The sequence below is a fragment of the Plectrocnemia conspersa genome, unplaced genomic scaffold (assembly GCF_051122295.1).
Source record: "Plectrocnemia conspersa isolate PC_06_02 unplaced genomic scaffold, ASM5112229v1 ptg000012l, whole genome shotgun sequence".
Taxonomy (NCBI): Eukaryota; Metazoa; Arthropoda; class Insecta; order Trichoptera; family Polycentropodidae; genus Plectrocnemia; species Plectrocnemia conspersa.
The window spans coordinates 2,923,710-2,949,102 of NW_028277176.1; the positions used below are offsets into that span (position 1 = coordinate 2,923,710).

The following is a 25,393-nucleotide window of genomic DNA, read 5'->3' on the forward strand; positions in this document are numbered from 1 at the left end:
AAATATGACGTAATGTTAATGGAACGATGTTGACTACCTTATATATTTTTAAGTCGATCGTTACTAAATCAATTTTAATACACTTATTAAAAAAGAAAGTCAAATTAACCCTGAAACTTTTTTAATTTCGACAAAATTACGCTTAAACACCCTCCATTTTGCGTCGATCGACCGCAAATTTTCCTTTTCGGGATCAAGGGGAAGATTTACGAGCGCGCAATTTATTACATAATTATCCACCTCGCGGCAGGACCTTTCTGCGAGACAATAATGAATAAAATTTACATCGCTTTGAATAAATTTCCTAACATTAAAACTTGTCACTGCCGCCTGAATCGAAGGCAAAAATAGTGCCTTAATAAAATCAAAAAAAAAAATTCTTAAAGAAAGTTTAAATACTAGTACAAATTTATTTATACATTATCTGTCAAATCCCTTTATTATAAATTACGCTTTTTTGCATTATTTTAAGATACAAATTACTTAGCAGTAAGTAGAGCTTTCGACTCGTAAAACCATACATTTATATTTTAGATAACATATACAAAATCCAGTAAGGCAGATACGATACAAAAGTTAGGGTACAAAATATAGCATATAATAAGGTTAGAAATATAGTTATATTAATTGATAACTGATCTTGGCTATCCTAAAAGTCTACAAATATGGCTATAATCCGAAATAGCTACCACCTAGCTTTAGCTGGCTAGCCAAACCAAAGGGGAATTCTCACGTTGGATCAGCGGGTGTATAAGAGGGTGGATTGTGGGTGGTATACGGGATGGATACGAGATAAGCCCGATCGTGTGGCAGGCGTCTCCTCGGATCGGAAGTCGCGACTAAACTTTTACTCGGTCCCCCTTATCTGTCGCTGGGTTTGTTGCCGGAATTGCACGGAAAGTCAATGGGTATTGACTACGATGCAGTGTTCCTAAAACGTTTACGGCGCTTTATGTGCTCCGTTGGAAAACTCAATTTTGCACGTGTACGTTGTATTGTATGTGTGTGTATTACTAGAGGCTAAAATTGTATTTTTTAACAATTTCGTAGAAAGTGCACTATTTTGGTGCAGGTGAAAGGTATTCCGACGGGACCACAGTGACTCAGGCTATGAATTATTAAATATATTAGGTTCGCCGACGTTGACAACGGCCAGAATAAAATAACAGTGCAGTGGGGTTTATTTAATATTTATAGCAAAAAATGTTTATATTTAAAATAATAAATTAACCACATAATAACACATTTCTTATAAGAAGTTTATTGATCACCCGTTAGTGACGCTGAAAATACTCGAATACAATACGTTATATTTTGCGCATAATACTATTGTTATTCTACCCTTAAGTTACCGATCTCCAAAGAAGCCTTCTGAACCGTTTCTATTTAGGCGTGTAAAACATCTTATATATGTGTCTAAAAAGCTATGCAATTGCATCTTAAATTCACCAGAATTATAAAATATGTGACACTAAAATAGGGAGAGACACCACGGCGTCACAGAGGCTTAGCGGATCGTCCAGAAAATAAAGAGAACACATCGCGACATATCCCAGTTTCACAACTCGAATCGCTAGCAAAGACTATGACTTCCATGCCTGCGAATTTAACTTTACCGTCTGATAAATGCGTCTATATTTATTTCCATATATGTGTTTATGGAATAAACTGTAACCAGATTTTCCGGCAACTATTTATTTGTATGTGACTTATGACGTCATAAGTCACATCCAAACCCGAAATAACTATATTTGATAACTTCTATATTCTTAATCGTAATTACGATTACGATTAAAAAAAAATATTTTTATCCATTAAAAATTTGTATGTATAATATATTTTCTCTGTTGATAGATTTCGCTGTGGTATTTTTTTATATGCTTCTGTTTGTGGATACATTTTATTTTTATAGCTTTGTTGAATGACTAAATACTATATTTTTATTTTTAGGTTTGCGGAAGGCGACAATTAACACGATACATAGATTCAAATATTTTTTATTAGTATAATAATATTTCTAGCCATTAGAGCGGTATCGCCGTACATGTACGGCGATCGGTCGATGAATTAAAGAGTACATAAATGAACATAACAAAAAATATGTTATATTAATTTGTTAAAAGTATATCGAGAGCCCCTTAATTTATATAAAAAATATCCACAAAAGCCGAAAAATATTTAAGAAATATGTACAATAAATTAACTAAATTTAATACTAGAAAAATGTTAAAATAAATTATTAAAACATACTAATATAAAAAAGTAGTAAAAGCTATAAAAACAATTAAACGTTTAGAAACACTGATTTTTATAATAGAATTTACTATAAATGCAATATAAATAATAATAAATAACAATTATGAAAAATACGTAAAATAACTCACCAGGTATATATTAGCAAATTACCGATTGTGTTTAAAATAACTTACTACTCAAAGGGTTAATATATAAAATTGGGTACAAAATATTTTCCACAAAGATAAGATTAATTTGTATTATATATTTATTCGCAGTAATCGCTATAGCAATACTTTTTTTCTAGTAATATTTCGTTTTTTAGATAATTTAATTTTTAACCAAAAATAATAATAAATAAATTTAATTAGATTTTATGGATTTATACCAGCTATGGTATTTATTTTTTTAATCGACTGGTGCACATTGCGGTTTTTACTATTTTTAATATTTTTTTTATTGGTTATTAGAAGGTATATTTTTAATTTAAATAATTATTAACTATCATTTACCACTTTAATAGCTTATCGTTAATTGTTTATATTCTTTATAACTTTAATAAAGTACAACATTTTTGCTACAAAGATAATATTTTTATGTAATAGATTTACTTTTTTTTAAATAACTCGATTTTATAAAAGTTTGAATTTATTTTAACGTAATATCAAAAAAACATTATTATGTTTAAATATAATATACTTTAATATATTTTTACCTTTGTTTTAAAACTTTATTTTAAATAGTAAAATAAAAAATATGTTATATCAATCACAAATTTCTTAAAAATATTTTTATTTAAATATTTTTGGTAGTCGTCCTAATTTATTTTTAAGGCAAATGCCAATATGATAAGAATATATGTATATATATATGTAAAAAAATTGTAAAGGTATATAAAAATCCCTTATTAAAACAATCTTGAAAAAACAAGTTTTAAATTCTTATAAAAGCATATAATTTCTTATAAAACATGTAACTAAATTATTTATATATGAAAGCTATAAAAACCATTTAGGCAAATAACTGATAACTGTATTATAATATATAATAAAAAAATTATAATTTTGTAAAAAACAATACTTTATTATTATTTTAAGCAATTCAAAAAAAAATTGTCTTGAAAATTTTTGAAAAAATATATTATAATATACAAAAAAGATATTACGATAAATTAGTAAACAATATTAAAAAGGTTGGTAATAGTTTGTAATAATTTTTTTGTTACCTGCTATATTAATTTGTATTTTTGTAACTGATATTTTTATTAAGTCACAATTGATATTTTTTCAGATTTTATAAAAATACTTAATTAGCCATATTTAGAGTTTTAAAAATATATATCATACTTTTTTAGTTATTAGCCATCCATAAAAATTGATGCTTTTTATGTTTTTTTTTTATATTGTATGATATCGCAAAAAGTCAGATTTGTGTGAAACCAAGACTTACATAACATAGTTTAATTACATTAAATGGTGCATTTACTATTTTTGTATTTTTTGAAATAAAAAAAATGATATGTTTTTATTATTACACTAAAAGTTATCAGTAGCTAATAAGATTTTATATAATAAAAATATTTTAGCATTTTAGAATATATAGATGAAAGAATAAAATTTTGTATGAAATTGAACAGGATACTATTACACCAAATACGTTTTTTAGAAAAAAATATTTATTTGAATAACGGTAAAAAAGTAAAGGATTTGTAAAATTAAAAAACTATTAATTTAAAATTCTTTCACCATGATATAAAAGGAATTTTAAATGAAAAGTACATCCTATATCTTATTACCTGTATTAAAAATTAAAAATGCATTCAACTATACATGCAGGGAAAATCAGCCAGACCCTTGAAAATAATTACTTTGACACACTTAGCTGGAGGGTAGAGGGAGATGAGAGCTTTGCCCCGGAGGAGGATTTCGAGCTTTAAAAGCTTTCGCGGAGACGCAAGCGTCGTGCCGAGTAACAAAGGGCGTCCTCGCAAATGTGAAATTACACTATAGTGTACGAGAGGACGATATTTTGACATTCTGAGTGGATAATTACTAAAATTTTAAATTGCCATTCGGTCGCTCTCTGGAAAACATCTCTCGGATAAAATGCGAACTTTAATATCGACTAAGAGCACTTGTTGTATATCTATACTATAGAAAAATATTTATAGAGACTTATATGGGTATGCACGTACCGGACGTTGCTGTTCGACATGTATAGCCATTTTTTAAAATTGGTTGCATCGGACGTTTGTTATCCAACATGTGTTCGCTTCGAAGCAATATTGTGCTCTGGATATTGAGAATAGATAGAATGTTTGTATTGAAGCAATATCTTAAGCTAAATATTGTCCAATCGATCTTAAATTCATGGAGACTTTTTTAATAAATGTATTATTTTAATATTTATAATTAAAACATTCTATAACAAAAGTTAAATAATAAGAATGTACTTTTATTACGGCTATCCATTATTTTTCTGGAATTTTTCATAGAATATTTAATTTACCTGTAATGCTTTTTTAAGAATGCCTTTGAATTCTCAGCTTCAACTATAATAATTAAAATATATTCTTTACAAAAAACACGCTTAACTCCTGTATAAACAAACGGTATTTTAATTTAATAAAAGCAACCTAAGATTACCAAATTTTTTAATATTATTCTATGGTCAAATATTAAAAAAATATGAATATATCACAAGAGTCTTAATTAAACAAGTGCCTTTGAAATTCAAATCCGCTTACCTGCAAAAATTTTCTCGCATTTTTTAACCGATGAACCAAATCTTTCGGAAAAGAGTGAAAATTCTTGATATTAACATTTTAATTAAAAAGAAAGAGCGCTGAAACGACTCAAATGTTAAATCAATATTTAAAGAAGCGCTGAATCAATTTTATCATTATTTATGCTTAGCTATATTATAATTTTATTGTTCTTGATGTTAAAATTATAAAGCAGTATAAATAAAATAAATTAACAGGCCGTTTACAATATTCCTTTACTACAATATATTGTATCCTTAAACTGACTCTATTCTTATTCTTATCAAAAAAGTTTGTTGAATTTATAGATCTTTAAACGTCAGGGTGAAAATATATTTTGGTATATATATATTTTATGTTAAACTCAATACTGATTTTACTGCAATGATTTTTGGAGCATATGTCATTAATTTGCTGATAACAGATATTATTTGTTCAGGAACATATTGATATAAGGATACACATGTGTATAATAGTTATTAATTCGAATTTCAAGCTGCGTTTAATCTAATAATTTCAAGACTTGTGTTAAATAGGTCAGATTTAACACAAAAAATATTAAAAATGGAAACACCTAATTTGTATGAAGCAATCCATATTATTCTCTGATATTTTTCTTTTATCATATTTAATTTTACTTATAGAATAAGCTTTCATAACTAAAACATTTTCTTTTAAATAGCAAATCTCATAATAAATTATTTAAAAGCATTAACTATTTTAGATCTAAGATATTAACTAAAAAATAAAAGTAAGATTTTATTTCTTGATTTAAAGAGTATAAATTTAAATATTTAAAAAAATTTCAGACAACCCTATATTACGTCATACAAAATATACATACACAAAAACCTAAATACTTGCATTACACCTACACATTCGTAATTGACAACTCATTAGTCGAGCCTGAAAAAATGAAAGGCTGACATCACGAAGAAGCGGATGAAGTGGAGTGTCGCATGCAGAGCCACCCCTTCGTCAGCCAAGGGTTGATAGTGGGGGAGGTCACAGTTGCTTGTCAAGCACACTTTGGACCCTTTTCCTAAAGAACAGTGGCCCTCTCCGTTCCGTCAAGGGTCACGGTTTGACCCTACCAGTTAACCGATTGATGACCTAACCGTTCGATATACTACACACAAACACAATAATAGAGCTTCGCAAAACATTTATTTTTCTAATTAAAATTCAATAAAGAGTTAAATCGATTTAACTTTGTATTTTTGTTCGATTATCAAGAGTTTACAATAGCCGAAAGCGTTATTGGATTAAATTACATTGTATTATAGAAAGTCGATGAAAAGCTTTAACGCGCAGCCTAAAACTTTTTAACTTACAACACGTTACTTAATAATTCTTTTAGAAATGTACGTAATAATTATTTATTTTTAATCTATTCATATATCGCGCTTCTATAATCATGAACAAATACAAAATACTAAATGCTTGTTTCTAAAAAATAAATATTTTTTTAAGCTAGATGTGTTTTTTTACTGTGCTTACATTGTAATCGTACATTATTTTTTTAAAAAGATTAAAAAAATTTGAGTCACGTATATGCTAGTATAAATGCGTGATGATACATGTAATTTAGCTGTAACATTATTATATAAGTGACATATAAGTGAGTAGCAGTTGCTAAAAGTTTCTAGTAAAAGTGTCAGATTTACGTACTTTTATATACTTTTGTAGAAAGGGAAAGAGATTTTGCTCTTCTAGCTTGCAATGTTTGGTCCAATGCGACAAATTGGAGGTGGAAACGGTATATTTATGTCTGTTACCTGTTATATAAAAAAAGGTTTTAATTTAAGCAACTATAGATACAGATGATTTTATGGAGCACTTGTAATCCCGGATTACACATTCCATCGAGCATTGATTTGTGTTTAAAAATACATTGACTGTCTTTTTATTTAGATAATCAGTACAAACTAGTTTGTCACGTGCATTTGCGTAACAAATAAACTTTATTTTCTAGTTGCATATTAACAATCAAAACAAGTAATTCCATACACTAGGTGGGTGATATCAACAATACTATTGCAGAAAAAAAAATTGATAAAAAAAATCTAGGCATTTTATTTATTGATAAATCACGTTTGGGTAGCAAAATATATTGAGTAATAAAATATGCAATTAATATTTTATATAATTCATATAAAATAACTATTTGTATTTACGACTCATAGCTATTAAGACTATCCACGACATTCAGCTGCAAGCTTTAAAGTGCCCTAAAGAGTCGCGATCACGACCCTTATTCTTAACAGACGCGTCCAAAACTCTAGCGCATCTCTTATACAAGCTATCCAGACGATGAGGAGCCATAAAAAATGCGTGGGATGGTACTCATTAATTTTGGGTGTGCAACAGGCGCGTATGGTGCGATACTTTCCCTTTCATTCGCTCGCTGAGAGAGAGATAAGTGCACCATATTTTGCTTTAATATTTTATAATATACTTATTAATTGTTTAATGGCCATTATGACGTAATTAAAAACCTGTCAATTTATAATAAAAGCATAAAAGGTATTTAGATTTTTCTAAAACTAACACAAGATCCGTTTTAAGGGCCTATAAAATTCTTGTTTTATGACAGCGCATATAAAACATTGTTTTAATGACTTGTCTAAAAAGAACGAATGACAAAAGATCAGCGATCTATTATCTGGCAGTCAGAAATTATTATAATATGTAATAAACGGTTCAAATATCATACTTATATTTGCTCTTTTATATATAAAAAGCCGTTACCAAAACAACTTTAAAAATCATTGTTGCCAGATTTATGCAATCAATGACACAATTATCTACTAAAACAGTCTAATAAGATTTTAGTTTTAATCAAATCACTTACTATTTTTTGAAGAGTCAGGGAGAGAAAGATCATTGATTTCCTTTTTATCCACAGAACACAGCGCTGGGTCCTTTGCAATATAGAAAACAGTAAAATATTGCTTCTATGATTGTCTCCGTAAAAAGTCAATACGCATCACTATGGAGCGTTGAGATAATAGGAGCAAAGTTCACACATATTCTTGATCATGATCTTTATAAATTAATAAAAATATCCAACCAGAATTATAATTGAGCTACCAACAGCATACACAAATACCTCTGTTAATATGCCACGCGTCCGGTAACTTTTTGACGCCGCAACATCGCACATAACGCAATTGCGCCTCGTTACCGCAATTTAACCGCAACAGTTAACTTTAACTGCAAACCGTACGTCGACGCGGCGTGTGCGTGCGCGGCGCGAGAAAATTTAACTTTGTCAGTTAACTTCGCAGTTCTCTCTCACTCTCTCGGAGCGACGAGTTGTTTAGGCTTTGGCACGGGGGACCGAACTCAATAATAGAAATTAATTTAACTTGGCGAAGCGTGCAAACATTACGGGGGCTAAGACTAGAATCTGTTCTGATCATTCCGCCACGGTTTGCGCCCCGAGGAGATGAAATTACATGTAGCTATGCGGGATTTTGTACGAATTTTCCCCCCGAATGTACGTATCGTGTTATCCTGCAATAGTTGTGGGGCAAACATGTGGAAATTGTTGTTTGCTCCGACTAAAAATTAATTAAACGAAGTGCTGTAACGAGCGGCAAAATGTTTATATATAATCATTCATTTTCAGTTGTGTCACACGTGAACAATTTCGTTGTTACACTTGATTCTGTGTTTCTTGTATGTATCGCTCAATAATGTCAGAGGCGCTATATTTAATTTATAGTTGTTTTTCACCCCACGCAAAATAAACTGCTAACGAGTTTGTGAAGTATACTTATGTTAAACAATGTATTTGTGTCATAGCTCAATAAATTTAAATTGATAATTGATTTTCTAAATTCAATAAATAAATATAAATAACAAATTGTTTGACTTTTAAAAGCTTATATTGTTAATCAGATACACCAAGAATATTTCAATTACTAAATTTAATTAAATCGATATTAAAATAATAACAACAATAATTTCTTAATTCAAGTATTAAAGGTTTTAATTATTGTTAGAACTGCTTTCAAATAAAGCTGATTATTTTTCAAAGAAAGTCTTATAATAATCATATGAGATTATCTTGTTATTTTATCATAGTGAATAATAAATTTTGTGAATTTATTCAACCCAAATATATTTGATTAAAATATTTTTTTTTTAATTCAATCAAATAATTCATATTTAAGTTTAAAGTATTGATAGACAATATTATTATTATAAAAAAGATATGTTAATTTTCTAGTATCTTTGGAAAGTTAACGGTTACTTAAAAAATGTGATTTTTTACTTTAATAGCAATGTAGAGTACGCTCGGGATAAGGATTCCGGTTTGTTATTGTGTGCGTGAACTGTGTGGCTCAAAACAATTTCGCTCAGAATATTTATTTTTTTTATTTTAAAAGAAAATACATGTTTATTTAACATACATACATCTGAGTTGTAAATTTCAACGGACAATTAAAAATATATAATATAATCGAAGAAACCATACATTGATGTCATTAATTAAATATTTGCAAAATTCAAAATCTTTCACTAGTCAAATGAAGTCTTTAGCTATTCTTCAAAAGCAAAAAGATATAAAATGGGGAAAGAAATTATTTGCAGATTGTTTAATGGCTCGACGACTCTATTAAATCATTAGAATCCATTGAAAAAAATTAAAAATTATCATTGGCGCAACGATAAGAATAATAACTTTTTTAAGCCTTACAGAGAATAGTGTAAAAAAACCAACAACGTACAGAAGAATAGAAATTAATTAAAATATTTTAATCCACGGGTAAGAGAACGAATAACTTACAGTGTATATTTGAAGCCTTGATATCAATTAACCCAGATATGCCCAAGAAATTTTGTTCTCTTAAAATTTCATTTATAAATAAAAAACAGTGGCACGAGTTTAGTGACCTACCCATGGGACAGTGGGCATAACTGGGTTAAACCAATATCAACACAAAATTATTTAAAATAAATCACTAAAGAAGATCGAACTTCTGTGCCGCACTGCACTTTAATGACGAATACCAGCGTTGACGAATCAGCGACTGTCCTTAAAAGAGAAAGCGAGACAACGAAGTACACGCTACATCGCTTCTCCCTCTCATATACATGTACACGCACACAATAACAAACCGGCATCCTTATCCCGAGCGTACTCTAAATATAATAATAATTATAAGCAAAGTTATTCGAAATAAAATACATATTAAATTAATATGTAAAAAAACGTATCTTTAGACATAAAATAAAAAAATCTCAAATAGCTGATAATATATAGGTATTACTACATAAGCATATTATGATTCGTTATTATAATTAATAATTAATTAAATCCTACTTTGTATTATTAAAATCAAATACTATGTATCTCACATATAATTGTCCTATGTATTAAGTTATTAAAAAAAAATCAAGAAGTAAAAATAAAAATTCCGATTTTTCAAGAAATTAAAAACAATGAAACATGAGAATGCCTAGTTATGACCCAACAACAGTTTGTTGTAAATGTACAGGTAATAAGTTATAAAACAATTTTTTGTAAGTGTCCATCTGCATAAAAATGCAGTATTAATATTAAATTACCGCCATATAAAAATACGCACTCGCTAAATAACAAATGCGTAAATAAGGGGTGAGAATTGAACTTATGACCTATTTGCTCAAAATAAACCCGTTTACCATTCGTCAAAGCTTCTCGCAAGATACATATCAAAGGTCTTTAAACACACACTTCGAGAGTCATTAAGATCAACTCTTCAGAGAAACATAGGGAGATAAAAAATTATATTTTTTCAAATGTACTTACCACACTCCCCTGTATGTCTGACCCTGGTGTTGAGCCTTTTCTCGCACGAGTCCTTTCTTAGCTGGCAGTGGTTGGTGTACGTTCTGCCATCGGTGGAACAGACAGGATCGTTCGTGCTAGGACACCGTTCTGGGCATTGGCAGTGAGCGCGGCCATCTCCCAAGGGGACGCAAGTAGCTCCCCAGCGGCAGAAGGTCTTCTCGCATGGCTCTGTAAGAAACGACTTTTCGTGAGATACTATTGCTATGTACGAAATTATGCATTTTTCATACGTGCGAAACACTAGAAACAAAATGAAAGAATGTGTGAAATATCCAGGAGAAGGTTGTGAAAGAATGGAATGTTTTATTGTTGTGTAACATTTAAGGATAATTACATTTTCTCATATTAGGTAATTATTAATTTTTTTTTAATATTTAATAAATTTATTTTTTAAATTACAATATTTTATATGTTTGTTTAAGATACTATAAGACGTTTGCTTTGATAAAATATTAAAAAGCATAATATTTTGAATCATTTATAACACGGTGGGTCGGGTGATTATTTCATGGACCGTAACGAATCAAAGCCATAGTCCGAAAAAATAATCAGAGGATGGTTGTACAATTTTTTATTTACGAAAGGGGCAACTTAATCAAAAAAAGAAAAATAGTTAAAAGTTAAAATAATCTATAAATAATGAATTAAATCTAATATGAACCCTTTAGAAAATTGTATATGAACCCTCATGGCTCCTCTTCTGATAAAGAAAAACAAATAATAATTATGAAGAAGCTAATTATTTTGTCTATAACATATATTGAAAAAAAAAATAATAAGACATATTTGGCTATTACGATATAAATGTCAAAGCAGCATATCAATTATATTTTTGATTAAGTTCAAAGACATTGCAATCTTAAACTGTAATGTTGAAAGTGGGAAATAAAACAGTTTTAAATTATTGCTGGGTTTTTAATACCACTTGTGTGTTTATTTTTATATTGGAAGTTTAAGTATAATACAGAAATATTTTCTATAAGTAGAAAGTGACATGTGACAAAACCCCAAGTAGTTGAAATGCCAATCACGCGAAACAATCGGTCGCTCGTAAAAGTGAAAAGAGCAATAATTGAATGCGACCATAAAAATCCGGCGACCAATAAACATTGGCTACAATCCGAACTTCGGAAAGGGTTCAATTAGTTTGAAACGTGACTCAAGTGAAATATGGTCCGAGTCGAAGTCAATTACTGGAGTGTGTTAGGAGCTCTCTCTTCGAACACATCTCGGACGCGAAACTGAAAAAAAAGTATTCTCAATCCTAATTTAGCTAAGGGCTACCTACCTACCACTCTCGGCCTGAGCTGTAAGCTTCCAATCAGAGATGGGGCCAATAAAATCGAACCGAATGGGATGCGATCAAAATTGGAAGGATTTAAAAGAGGAATTGAAAATTTCTCAAAGGGCGCGAATGAAACGATATAATAGAGAAAATAATTCTTAATTTTAAAATCAAGAAAGCACAATAACTTGATAAAATGATCGAATTGGATAAAGTAATATTTTTATTAAAAAAGTTTTATTTGAAAAAAATTGTATAAAGTCTACTGTTAAAGTGTAAAACTAAGCTAATATCCATATGTGATCTTTGAATAATGAGAGGAGCAAAGTGCTTAAATTGAATTATTAAAGAACTCTAAAAGGAGTTCATTTTTTTTTAAACATTTGTCTACGATTGTTTGAAAAATTGAGAAATAATCGAGTCAGATAATCTGATTAACATAAATTAAGCATTTTTTTACTAATAACCTATGACAAACTTAGTCAAAGACTTTTTTAAAATCAGTATATACAACCTCTACTTTTATTCCTTAAAGAAAAAAAATTAGTAGATTGGAACGGGCGGGATGAAAATCACGATATTGGTCCAACAAACGTATCTATGGATAGTAATTTCGAATAATTTAGTAGAAGCTGATAACACTTTGACTTGTCTATAGTCCTTTATACAAAATTTGTAACGCTTTCAATAAATATGGGTGACTTTTTACATTTTTAAAGATTAGGACATGATGATGTATTTAGAATAAGATCAAAAGTACGTTTCAGAAAAGTAGCGAGACCTTTCAAAATTAAATCAGGAATCAAATCAGGCCTAAAAACATGATTTGAATTTGAGCTCAGTTTTAGTGATAGTCAATACAATAATATTATGTTTCTAAAAACAATAACAATATATGTATTAAGCTGCACAAATAGAAGCGCAGGCGATACTTAATGAAAACTTTATAACAATCGCGGTCTTGGTATCTTACAAGAGATTGTGAACTTTTGACCTTTCAATTGATAAGCAATGACTTATACCAGTGATCTATCGTGCTGATTGGCATTTGGGCGCGGTAATTTATAGAAGGTCGTTTTGCGTGAAGATTCTTTCAGCAAATCAGTTAAAGGTCAAGCCTAAATGCCAACCGAAATACCCTTTTCAAGTGACATCTATATTCGTATCTTGGCACCGAGGTCGAAGGTCCCCAAACTCCGTGATCTATTACTGAGACAAAGCGTGTGATGCGAACTGAAAAGTTTGCCTCAGGCGGCAGCTACGTTGAATAGGAATACAGTTTTTCTTTTTTCATTGGCGATACATGGAAGGAGAAAGACTATGGATACGTTCGAACGTGACAGGAAATTATTTGACAACGGCCCCTGACATATGGTGTTGGCCGGCGCTCGTTCGTGACCGGCCTGAGGAAAATTTTTGAGGAAACTTTCAGTGGCAGGATATAGGCGACCGTAAACCTTTCAAGAGGCTGAAGGGTTTCGGTTTATCGTGCCCCAAATTTATTGTCGAGCCCGGCCCGCGTAATAAGACAGTGTGTCAAAAGCGTTACGGATTTGAAAACGATTCGCTGAAATGCTACGGATCGTTTGAAATACTCTAGGAAAGTCTACAATCAGTTTGACTGAAACGAAAAATCTCTTCAAACATATTTGAGTACTTGAAATTAAAATTGTTTATAGGAGTGGCGCTTAATATATTTTTTTTGGAATTAAAAAACTGATATCATACAGCTTAAATTATGAGGAAATCAACAAACACAATTTTTACAGCTAAGATCAGATAATTTTACATATATAAAATCAGTTTTTTAAATATTCACTCTTCTTTAGTTATGATGTTTTTTTTTTTAATTTTAGTAAAATTCATAAATTTAACAATAATAGAAGATTTATTATTTTTTATTAAGCGCTCTTTGAGGTCTGATGCTTTAAAAAACCGAAGTATATGTTTAAGTATGTGTCAGACAAAATGTAAAAGGAGAAGTGCTCAGACTAAATGTCTGAGTAAAAGTGATTTCAAGTTGCCAGGGTTCAAGAATTTATATGTATGGCCTCTCTATGTTAACTTTTGTAGTCTGCCGCTTTTCGATCAATTATTGAATAGAAGCGAATTTCTTAGAAATTAATTGCCGTAGGTCGATAAGTTGTACCGTAAGTGACGCGTACCTTAATCTGGTAAGCGGTCTCACATGGTCTTATATTAAAAACAAAGAAACCCATTTTTTCTTTTACAATAAAAACGATTTTATCGCGAGATGAACTTGCATTTTTTATGAGATAATAGAGAGTGTTTCATTTAAAAAACCCGATAGTTTTAAAATCATTAAAAAATTTGTAAAACTGACGTTTTAATGCAATAGACAGTGAAAAAGCAACATGTTAAATAAGTTTAATTTTTCCTTAATTTTCAGAAAGTAATATTGTAAAAAGTTGATTTAAAAAAAAAACTAAAATAATTTACGTAATTTAACTTTTATAATTTTAAAATAAAGTTGCCAAATTTAAAATCAAACATAAGATACATTTTATAGGAGCTCTATCACCTGAGAACAGATCATTAAAATTTAAAAACGGTTCGTGCTTAAATAATTCATTCAATAATAAGTGATCTAACGTTTTATAAAATATTTATAAATTATGTGGGTACTTTGAAAAAATCTATTAAATCATATTATGGTAGTTATTTTGTGTTTTTTCAATTTGACGTTTCAGAATACGAATAAAATTTATTTGTTCACTGTACAATAATCTGACTTTTAAAGACATTTTTTTATTAATGGTGAGTTATTTTTAAGCAAAAATATTAAAAATAAAACTGTAATTTTGAATGATATTTATATTTTTAAGGCAAATAATAAATTAGAAATAAGAGTTTGCGTAAGTTAAATGCTACTATTACCAATGTTGTGTTAAGGCAAATTAATCTGCATATTTGGTAGCACAAAACGGACATTATCCAATAGTGAACATTATAAATAATTAATTTATCTATAATTAAGTAGCTCCAAAGTGATGAATAATGGATTGGGTTGGAATTTAAAAATATGGTTCGATTAAACCGAATCTGTTATGGCTCAACTAATTTTTTGGTATGAAGAGATAATTAGCGACTTAAATTAAATTATTCGAATATTAGAATATCAAATATATTTACGCTTTTTAAAGTATTCGTTTTTAATTAAAAGAAAATAATTAGAGTTTTAATATTTATAAAATTTATTACATTTTTCTAAGAGTCTTTATAAAAGTATTAATTACAAATTAAAAGCAAGCTTTTTTATACAAACGTTTTTGCAATATACTGCTGCAGTATTTACAGCCCAACTGTGTCCTTTTCTGTTTCGCAAACTTTAACTGTATATATTTTTGTTATTTGTAACAGTCATTATTATATTATATAATCATTAATAGGTGTCAAAAAAAAATTATTAAGAACAACATTTTGTAATTTATTTCCAAAATTTTAGACATTACTTATATATATTTAGACATTACTTCGGGGGTTCCTCAAGGATCCAATCTGGGACCTCTGCTTTTTGTGTTATTTAATAATGACATAAATACAGCAATTAAAAATTCAAGTTTTCTTCTGTACGCAGATGATTTAAAATTATATAAATGCATTCGATCTGTTGCTGACTCCTTCTCTCTACAAAGTGATTTAGACTCTCTGTGGAGATGGGCTTCCGTTAACCGTCTGCCCTTTAGTGTCGGAAAGTGCCATACTGTGTCATTTTCTCGATCCCGTTCGCCATCAGCTTATTTCTACCATCTCGGTGGTAACATTTTGACTAGAGAAACTTCCATTAAAGATCTCGGAACCACTTTCGAGAGCAAATGGAGGTTCTCTCTACACATACACGACGTCTGTGATAAATCTTTCAAGATGCTCGGCTTTGTTATGAGCAATGCCTTTCACTTTGACGATCCGTCAGTTATTCGCATCCTCTATGACACCTTAGTTCGTAGCATTCTTGAATCGGGATCTATAATTTGGAATCCCCGAATAGCCAAATATTCCATTTTAGTAGAAAAAATTCAAAAAAGGTATTTAAGATACCTTTACAAAAGGACATTTGGTTATTATCCGTTCTTATATCCCAGCGCCTTTCTTTTAGGAGCGTTGGGATATGATTCGATGAATTCTCGCAGAAAGCTGTATGTCGCTAAGCATTTTTTCAAACTACTAAAAGGTGCTGTCGACAATCCAACTATTCTCGAGGAATTCCAGTTTTGGGTTCCGGAACATTTTCGAGAATCACGATCGAGACCTCTTTTGATGGCAGTTAGGGCTAGGACATCCGCACTTGCCGACTCGCCTATAGCTGTGGCCATACGGCTCCTTAATACGCTGGCATTGAAAATTGATTTATTTAATGTTAGCTACGAGGATCTGAGCCGGTTTATATATTTTAATTTTAATATTTTATAATTTTTTTTGTTATGTTTAAGTATTGTTATATTTATTTATACATATACGTTTTTTATGTTTTATAAATTTATAATTTGCTTTCGACCATCGTGGCGCATTGGGGTAACCTGTTAGGTCACGATGGTCTTAATTTAATCGAAAAAATAATATATATATATATATATATATATATATATATATATATATATATATATATATATATATATATATATATATATAAATTCTAAAAAAAAAAAAAAAAAAATATGTGAGTGAATATTTTATTTTAATTTATTATTTAAATGGTTTTCAGTAACGAAACACTACATAAAAATAATATATTGAAGTATATCTTAATCAGATTTCAATATGGAAACACTTATGTTTTCAGTAGATTTTTGAATAATTTAATATATGTAATATACAAAGAAAAATATTAAATAAATATTTTCTTATAAATGCTGATGTAAGTGTATACATTTTTTGCACAAGGCATGCAAAAATCGCAATTATTCGTTTTTATCGAATAAACATAGGCTTGTTTATCGTTCATTATGGTAGATAAACACAATCTCGTCCATCGGGCACAAACGTATTGGGTTTCGCACGCCAGGTTCGAGACGGCTGAGAGTTTTTGCAGATTTTGCTCCGCGCCCCCGGCGAAAGAATGAGGTTGTATATTTATTGGCAATACAAACAGAAAAGTTAAGTCAACAAAGCCTGGTTCGTCTGGCCTTATTTTAGCGTGCTTCGCTGTATTGCGAAAAGGTAGAGGGAATATTTACCATTTGGCTCTGGACGTCCATTGTGTCAGCCCGGTGAGGTCTTTGTAGACAATTTCCATTCTCAGACGACAAAGACCCTAAGAAACTTTCCTTCGCAACCCCCGGGTAAGCCTTATATTGTTGTAATCAAGTTTAATAAAAATGGGTCAAAAATATATTTACACAAGCTCCGTTCAAAACAACAAAGTTTATTTTTTTATCCATTTTTTTTTATTCAATATTGGGTAACATTTAATTTTGCCAGTTAGCAGCATTTTTTTTTAATAAATATAAACTGAATTATTAAATATTTGTGAAGTCAAATATAAACGACATTATATTTTAAAGGGATGAATCCATTTACCACTCAACCCTCTCTGCGAAAATTCAATATTAATTAATGTAATCTGAGGGTTGAAATTTCGTCAGTCAACCATCGTTAGTTACTTTCGACTTTGTTATTATAATGTATTGTATGTATTTGAAAATTTAAAAGCTTTTTAATAATTCAATTATTGAATTATTGGAAAGCTTTCGAAAAAATTCCAAGTATATGTAATTGGTATTATTATTTATTTATCAATCGTTAGCCGATGTTATACCATTTTATTAAGGAATGGGTGTATTATATATCTTAATGTACTCGCTATTGTTTGTTTTAATTATTTTTTCTTTAAAATGTACAGGGGTGTAAAATTCAAAGCGAAAGCAAGAATTTACTTTTTTTTTTAATCAACAACTCGAGCCAAGTCAAACGCAATCTCACGGATAAAGCGACTCAACAAACTGTTGACAGTTCTCAAGGAGGGCGTTTAATTGGATTCGCTATAATCTATCCCAATCTTTTTCCCCGCAGTATATAACAATCGAGACTTTTAAGAGCGCTCTATTTGATTCGAGTGTAAACATTCCGGGGATTTGGCATGGGAGCCCTATCGCAAAGACTTGTTTCAGTTAATGGCCTCTGAAAAGATAGTGGCAATTTCGTCGGGGGATCAGTGCACCGGCACTATCGGAGGGGAGACTGGGGGCAACTATACTTTTTCTCCACCGACGTTTCATCTGATCCCGTGATTAAATAGCCGGCGCGTACAAGATGCATGGAATTGGCAAGATTGAGTGTCGGATTATGTGAGCGTCGTTCATAATACTGTGGCTTAAGCCAACGCTTTAGGAACAGCGGCCGAAACCGAGACCGATTCATCAAGGGACGTATTGCACATGGACAGAGTTAAAACCCTTAACTACTATCGTTGCTTTAGTTGCGTAGCTTCTATCAGCGGTCTGCAAGATCTTTACTTTATCAAAATAAAGCCGGAAAATATTTTTTTATTATTTTTTTACAATAAACAATAAGTATTTTTATATTATGATATTGGTTACATGCGTTGATTTTGTCGTATTTACTTAAACTCTCCAAATATTCACTCATTATTCGATACCATTAAGGTTTTTCTGACGCTTCTTCTCAACAAACAATGCTTTTACGCCTTCGAAAAACACTTTATAAATAAAACGTTTTTCTGTCCGTATCGACTATGACCGAAATTCGCAGAATTCCTTCTTTGAACTAAACAAAATGTTGACTAGGCCCACGCTTTATAATCGTTTAACGTTTATTTCCAAAACAATTTTCGTGTTACGTTTTTGTATATATTGTTTCAAGACGCAAAGATTTGATTTTAACCAATTCAACAATTCGATCACGGTGAATTTATTTCTAGTTATTTAATGTAATTAGAAATTCGCAAAAAACAAGCGCCGATACTGATCCGATATTTATGTACAATTGGATGGTAGTTATTATTTAATTAAGTGATATTTTACTTGTAATTAATTATTTTTTTGCACTAATTAATCAGTAAAAATCCAATATTCCAATACTTATTTTTTATTTCATTACGTGAGCCTTTTGTCCAGATATACTCCCAGGTATTTGATACTCTACTTTTTATTGTAATATTTAACCATTTAGTAAAATATTTGGGCATGTCTTTTAATTCAATGTAAATGTAATACTTCCATTTTCCAAGTTTTCATCCATTGTTCGATTCCATGAAGGTTTCCTAAGTACTTTCAATGGATCGTAATGAGAAGCGATCACAGCTGTATTGTCTGCAAATGTCGCTATTTTTACTGAAATTATTTTTAGATCAGCTGTACATATACGGTAGAGTACCGGTCCCAATACACTTCCCTGTGGAACTCCTGAGTTGATTTCTTTCAGTTCCGTGCATAAATATATGTATTTTTCAATATATTTGCATAATCTGATGCTCTTCGACATTTCTCTAGCTAATTTAGTCTAGTGTCGTACAAGCTCTATTTGATGTTAATTTTCTTGTACAAATACATATGTTAATGTACTTTATAGATCAAGGAAAAGCTTTTGACGAGGTTCAAAATCCAAATCTTCTATAATTGATTAAAGATACAGGAGTTATTGACATTTACATTGGCATTAATAAAAACATGTATTGGACAATGTTCAAGTTATCAAAAAGTCAATGTTTAAGTTAAAATAAATTTAGTTAAGACTATCGTCCTTAAAATTTAACATGTCCTCCAAATCAATATTTTAAGAAGATATATTTGACAGTGATCTGGAGATACTGCTGAATAATTAAATATACAATAAAAACTAATGAACCAATAATTAATATAAAACATGCAAATGATACAGTAATACTTGCAGATAATTCTAGCGTCATTCAAACACTTGCAAGTAGCAAGTGTGCTCTAAAGATAAACGTTCGTAAAACTAAATTATTAATTGCAACAAAAATATCATTACACTAACTATCAACAATAAGCGAATAAAAAGAGTTACATATAATGAGAAATGGGACTCATTTCAAGAAGTAATGGCAATAAGCGCATTCTGTACCTCTGATGTTTAGCTTGTACTTTGTGACTTTTGATGTTAAAATGTTTACCACGGTGGTCTCCCATTTTATCAATGAAATCCATTTTTTCTTAGACGATCAAAACGTGTTATAACAAGCTGACTTAGCCTTTTATACGATTGAATATCTTAACCCGACACACCTCAAAACATATTTTATGTTTTGTTGCTCAGTTATTTTATAAGACCTTATTAAAAACAGAGTCAAAACCTATCCTACAATATTAATATGTCATATAGGATGCTGATAATCGCAAAATATGTATTGTTATATAATACTTAAGTTTTTGTATAATTACATTTAATCTTAAATAAAACATATTTATCCTCTTAAAACGTATATTTCACTCTCTTTCTATCTACATCGAAGAGAAAACGCAAAAATACGTTCTTGTATATATTCCTATATTATTTTCCGCTTTGTATGAGTATATTAAAAAAATGCTCGAATCGCTTCGATTAATGATAATTGTAAATTTTTTTTAAGAACTGTCTTTTAAGCTATGTATGTAGATATAACAAGAAGAGCTGAATCAAATAAATCACAAGTACAGGCTGCTAATAACAATTTAAATAACGCTTGTAAAGGTATATTTTTCATCCTTTATAATAATGTCTAATTTTAGATTGTATTATATAACATATTTATTCAAGGCGATTCTTCTGAAATATTGTACAATTGAGAGCAATCTCAACAGTAAAACAATAATAAATGAAATATACAAAAATGTAATTGTTACGTTTTCTTTTCGATAAAGGTAGAATTTTGTGTTATTTTTTATATTATAGTTTGAGAAAAAGCGTCTAAAATCAATGAAGGTTATTTTGCTTGGAAGAAAGCTCACGAGATTTTTTTAACACGAAAAATTGTAATTGCTATATTTTAAACATAATATTATTTTTTAAATAAATCGTTAGAGTTTATTAGTCTATATACAAATAAATCTTTTATTACCTATTTTGCATTATATTTACTACTCAATTTTTGTCTGATATAAAAGTACGGTATTTTCAATAAATTCTATACAAAACCACGTATAGTTTTATTAAGTGGGATTAAATCAAAACAAATACTTAAGAAACCTTTGATTTAAAAATGAATTCGGGTCATACTTTTACCTTAAATTAATCATACAATAAATATGACAATGAAGAAATTGTCAAGTTCGTCAATTGAACCACTAATAAATTCTCAATTAGATGGAGCAACTCATAATATTCAGTTTCTTTGTTAAAATGGGACACCACCGTGAGAAACATTTTAACAGCTTAATTCATAAAGTATCTGCTATATTTAAAAAAATGCAATTTTGGTCGTCTAAAGATAAGATAACACGTGCATTCGATTTTTTCATCAAAGCGGAAAGTTCTTAATCACATTTATTGACCAACGGCACTTTGTTTTAAAAAACTAGCCACCCTATGTAATTAGCCATCTCACCGAAAAAACGAAAATGCAAGCAACCAAAAATCACTTCCCGTTAGAGCTCCCATTTTACCAGCATTTACACTGGAATATTAATCTGGAGTTCAAGGGAGTAAAATTTGAAGATAGGGCTGACACAATTTCAGAGCATCAAAGATCGCAGAAGCCACCGCTTTTATCTTCGTATTCACTGGTCCAGCTTGATGCCCAAAATCAAATTAAAACCGCCAAAAAACTACGGATGCACCTACGGAAAACATTTCTCAATTTTTACAAAGCAAATAATAATCTTTGTTTTAACAAAATTACCTCCTACACAAGGATCAAGATTTACGGCTATTCTACATTTTTTTTGTATTTTTAAAATAACTTTTATATTACTTATTTATTGCATTTACACGTGAAATGATAATTTATTAATTTTATATAATAAATTAAATTATTGATACAATATTATTATAAAAATATGGCGACTTAAGTGCTTTTATATGAAAGGATTTTTATGATTTGAAGCTTGTCGCTTTATAATTTAGCAAAAAGTCACAAACACGATTCGCCTTATAAGTATTTTTATTAAAAGTAATTACTTCAATTGCTGAGCTTAACCATACATAGGGTAGTGTGTTTAAATATCACGAGTATCATAATATGGATACAAATATTCTATTTAATTTTTTGGTAACATATTGAAACCAGCATATAATCAATAACAAAAAATGAGCTATCGGTCAGATCGCTGACAGTGTTTAAGGGTTAATTTAGCATTAAAAACGGTGACGCATGACTAAGGGTTGAGCAGGAAGAAAAACTCCGAGAACTTTGGGGGTGTCGTTGACGATTTTTGTCCCGCGGGATCGTAGGGGACTTCTTAGGGTTTTATTTGAATGCGAGATGCGGTCAAAAAGTCAAGGGTCACTGGAGACTTTCGCGGAAATGCTTTTCAAATATTTCAGAGTGGGTCGCACAAGGGAAAGTTTGCGGTGATTTATTTTATTGAATCGAATGGAAATTCACGAGTGAGTGATGTAATACTTTCGTCTTGTTTAGAGTAGTTTCTTATAATATGTAAAAAAAAATACCATTTTTTATAGCGTATTGCTTAATCAAGTGTATCGAATTGTGATGTATGCGATTCTATTGATGTAAAGATACATTTAAATCTTTATATGGTATCATAAGTAACCTTTGTCATGTATGTATTATATATGAAATATTAAATAAAAATTGCTCGAAATAAATATTTAATTTTTAACATAAACTAATTACACTAAACTATGGTGTTTGTAACAATTATAATACTAATCGATGTAATTTAATTTTATTAAATATTGAAAATGTTATCGTTAATTACGATACATATAACATATTTTACTAACTGGAAGCTGCATTATTTTTCTGGCTCTTTCTTTAGAGACATATAAATAAATAACATGTAATTATAAATGTGATGTACAATTATTTACTCGTTTCTATGTTAATATGATTTACTACTGACTAAATTTAAACTATTCTCTGATGTAAATTTTATAATGAGCAGTGCGTAATATGCAACGATACATTATTTGCATTCTCGTAGCAAACCCTTTAAAAGTTACTAATTAATAATTTTCATAGTTAAATATAATGTTAACATCACTCATAATAAATGTTTTTTCAAACAACATAATATTTGAATATTCTATGTATATGTAAAATTCAGAAACGGAGTTGCAACTTCTCAGGCATCATTCTCGGTTATCTCAAAACTTTATTAGCTCATTACGTAGTGTAATATTATACAAGTTTCTAAATTATGTACGTATTTAACAGTAAATATTGTTATTCGGAAGCTATAGGAGGGGCGATACTGCATGCGGGATTGTTTTGCCTTAATCCGTTATTATCAACATTTTCAAGATAATCCTAACACTTTGACGGCGTAGGAATTTTCAAAAAATTGCACCATTTTGCGAGTGGAAGGAAAAAAATTAGTATAATCTCCACGGAATGCAAAGAGTAAAGAGTAAAATCCGTCTTAGCGCCGAGGCGTTGGAATTTAAGGGATTTTAAAAATCTTGGTGTTGTTAAAAGACGCAGAAAAGTAATCCGCGAAAATAAGCAAATAGTTCTTAGCTGCCGTGTAAAATATTATTCATTATTCATAGAAGATAAATATTATGTAACAATTGTATTTAACAGTCTCTATAAATTATTTGTCACTGAAGCTTATACAAATCCTACGCTATCTATTTATTCAACTATACTTTCTTAAGTTATGTCAGTAACATTTTTGTTTGCTAGACTATTTATAAAAAATAAATAGAATATAATGTTTACTTTCACACGTGTAATAGTATTTTATGGGATAATAACAGCTTATTGACCCATTTGAGCCAAGCCCGCAAAAACCTTTACGCCAATATAATAATAGTTAAAATAAAATATTTCTTTATACGGCCATAAAAGAGGCTTTTCCTGTGTTCAATTTTTCCTTTCATAAAACATAGTTTATACTATGACTTTCCACATTTATTTTCTGGTTAATACGCACTAAACTGAACCATAATATATTTCATTTTTAAGATTTAAAATTACAAAAAAAAATCAAAGAAATTATCATCGTCGCTAACGATTGTTGTTTCAGCTTTATTATTTATCCCTCGAGCGTCCAAGTTTTAAAGCGACCTATTCATACGAAATCAAGTGTTATCGCCTCGGGGATATATCCTTGTTTAAGATGGGACGTTACAAAGAGAACCATTGTACGGGATACAGTCTGTACCAGTAGGTAATTCTGCCATAATTATATATTTAAAGCAATCCGAATTTATGGCGGCGCGGGATTTGCGCAAACTATGTTATTTACGACGTGAAAATGTGATTATGTGGTAAAAACAATGACTGTTTTGTTATAAATTGCATAAATATTTTATCCCTAAATATCCTTAATACTATTAATATTATTATTTTAATTATATAAAAAATGTATAATATAAGAATATCTATTTTTCTTAAAATATTATTTGGGTGAAAAGTATTTTGTTGGGTCTATAAAATATTAGGTTGTTCAAAATTGATTTTTACTCACATGAAAACGGTCTGTAGTTAAAATAAGACGTTTGTAATATATAATATTATTTTTTATTTATTCCACAAGAAGTTCATTATGTTTTTCTCTTATTTGCAGTCAGACTATTTTTTTTTTTTTTTTCAATGCGGTGTATGCCACGAGAAATATTAATTTTAGATTTGGCGAAAGTACTGTTAGTCAGAGAACTGTAAGACGTTGGTTTGAGAAAATTATTACTGGTGATAACATTATTAATGAGACGCGTAAAAATCTTAATCTTATATTAATAAAAAAGACTGAAACATTTTTATGACATCTGGATGCAAAGTTATTGACAGATGACCGCAAAGTCTATTGTTTATTATTATTCATTGTTATAATTTCTAAAAATATGTGAAAATATTAAAACATAATGAAATTGTAGAAAAATTTAAAAAATGTACGTAAAATTAATTATTAAATATCCAATATTTATATACATACTTAAAGTGATATTGCGCTAAGATAATCTGAGACCACATACATCACTCGTTACTATTGCAGAACTAAACTAATTAAGATGGACAATTTTTTCTTATCCCCTAAAATCCCCTGACTATTCCACTACAGCCACATTTAAAACCGCCTGCATAATTAATTAAAATAAATTTTTAGCGACCATTTTAAACAAATAAAAAAATATTAAATAGTCTCGGAAGTAAGGCATAAAA

At 29.6% G+C, this 25,393-nt stretch overlaps 1 protein-coding gene across 4 annotated transcripts in view; it reads right to left on the reverse strand.

Moving 5' to 3' along the window:
* Positions 1 to 25,393, reverse strand: part of LOC148227969 (agrin-like) — a 497,006-nt gene that overhangs the window by 121,660 nt on the left and 349,953 nt on the right. For all 4 annotated transcript variants that reach the window (XM_088200279.1, XM_088200278.1, XM_088200277.1 and 1 more), the window contains exon 3: positions 10,803 to 11,012. In XM_088200279.1, coding sequence (XP_088056405.1) covers positions 10,803 to 11,012 — 210 coding nt within the window. The remainder of the gene's footprint in view (positions 1 to 10,802; positions 11,013 to 25,393) is intronic.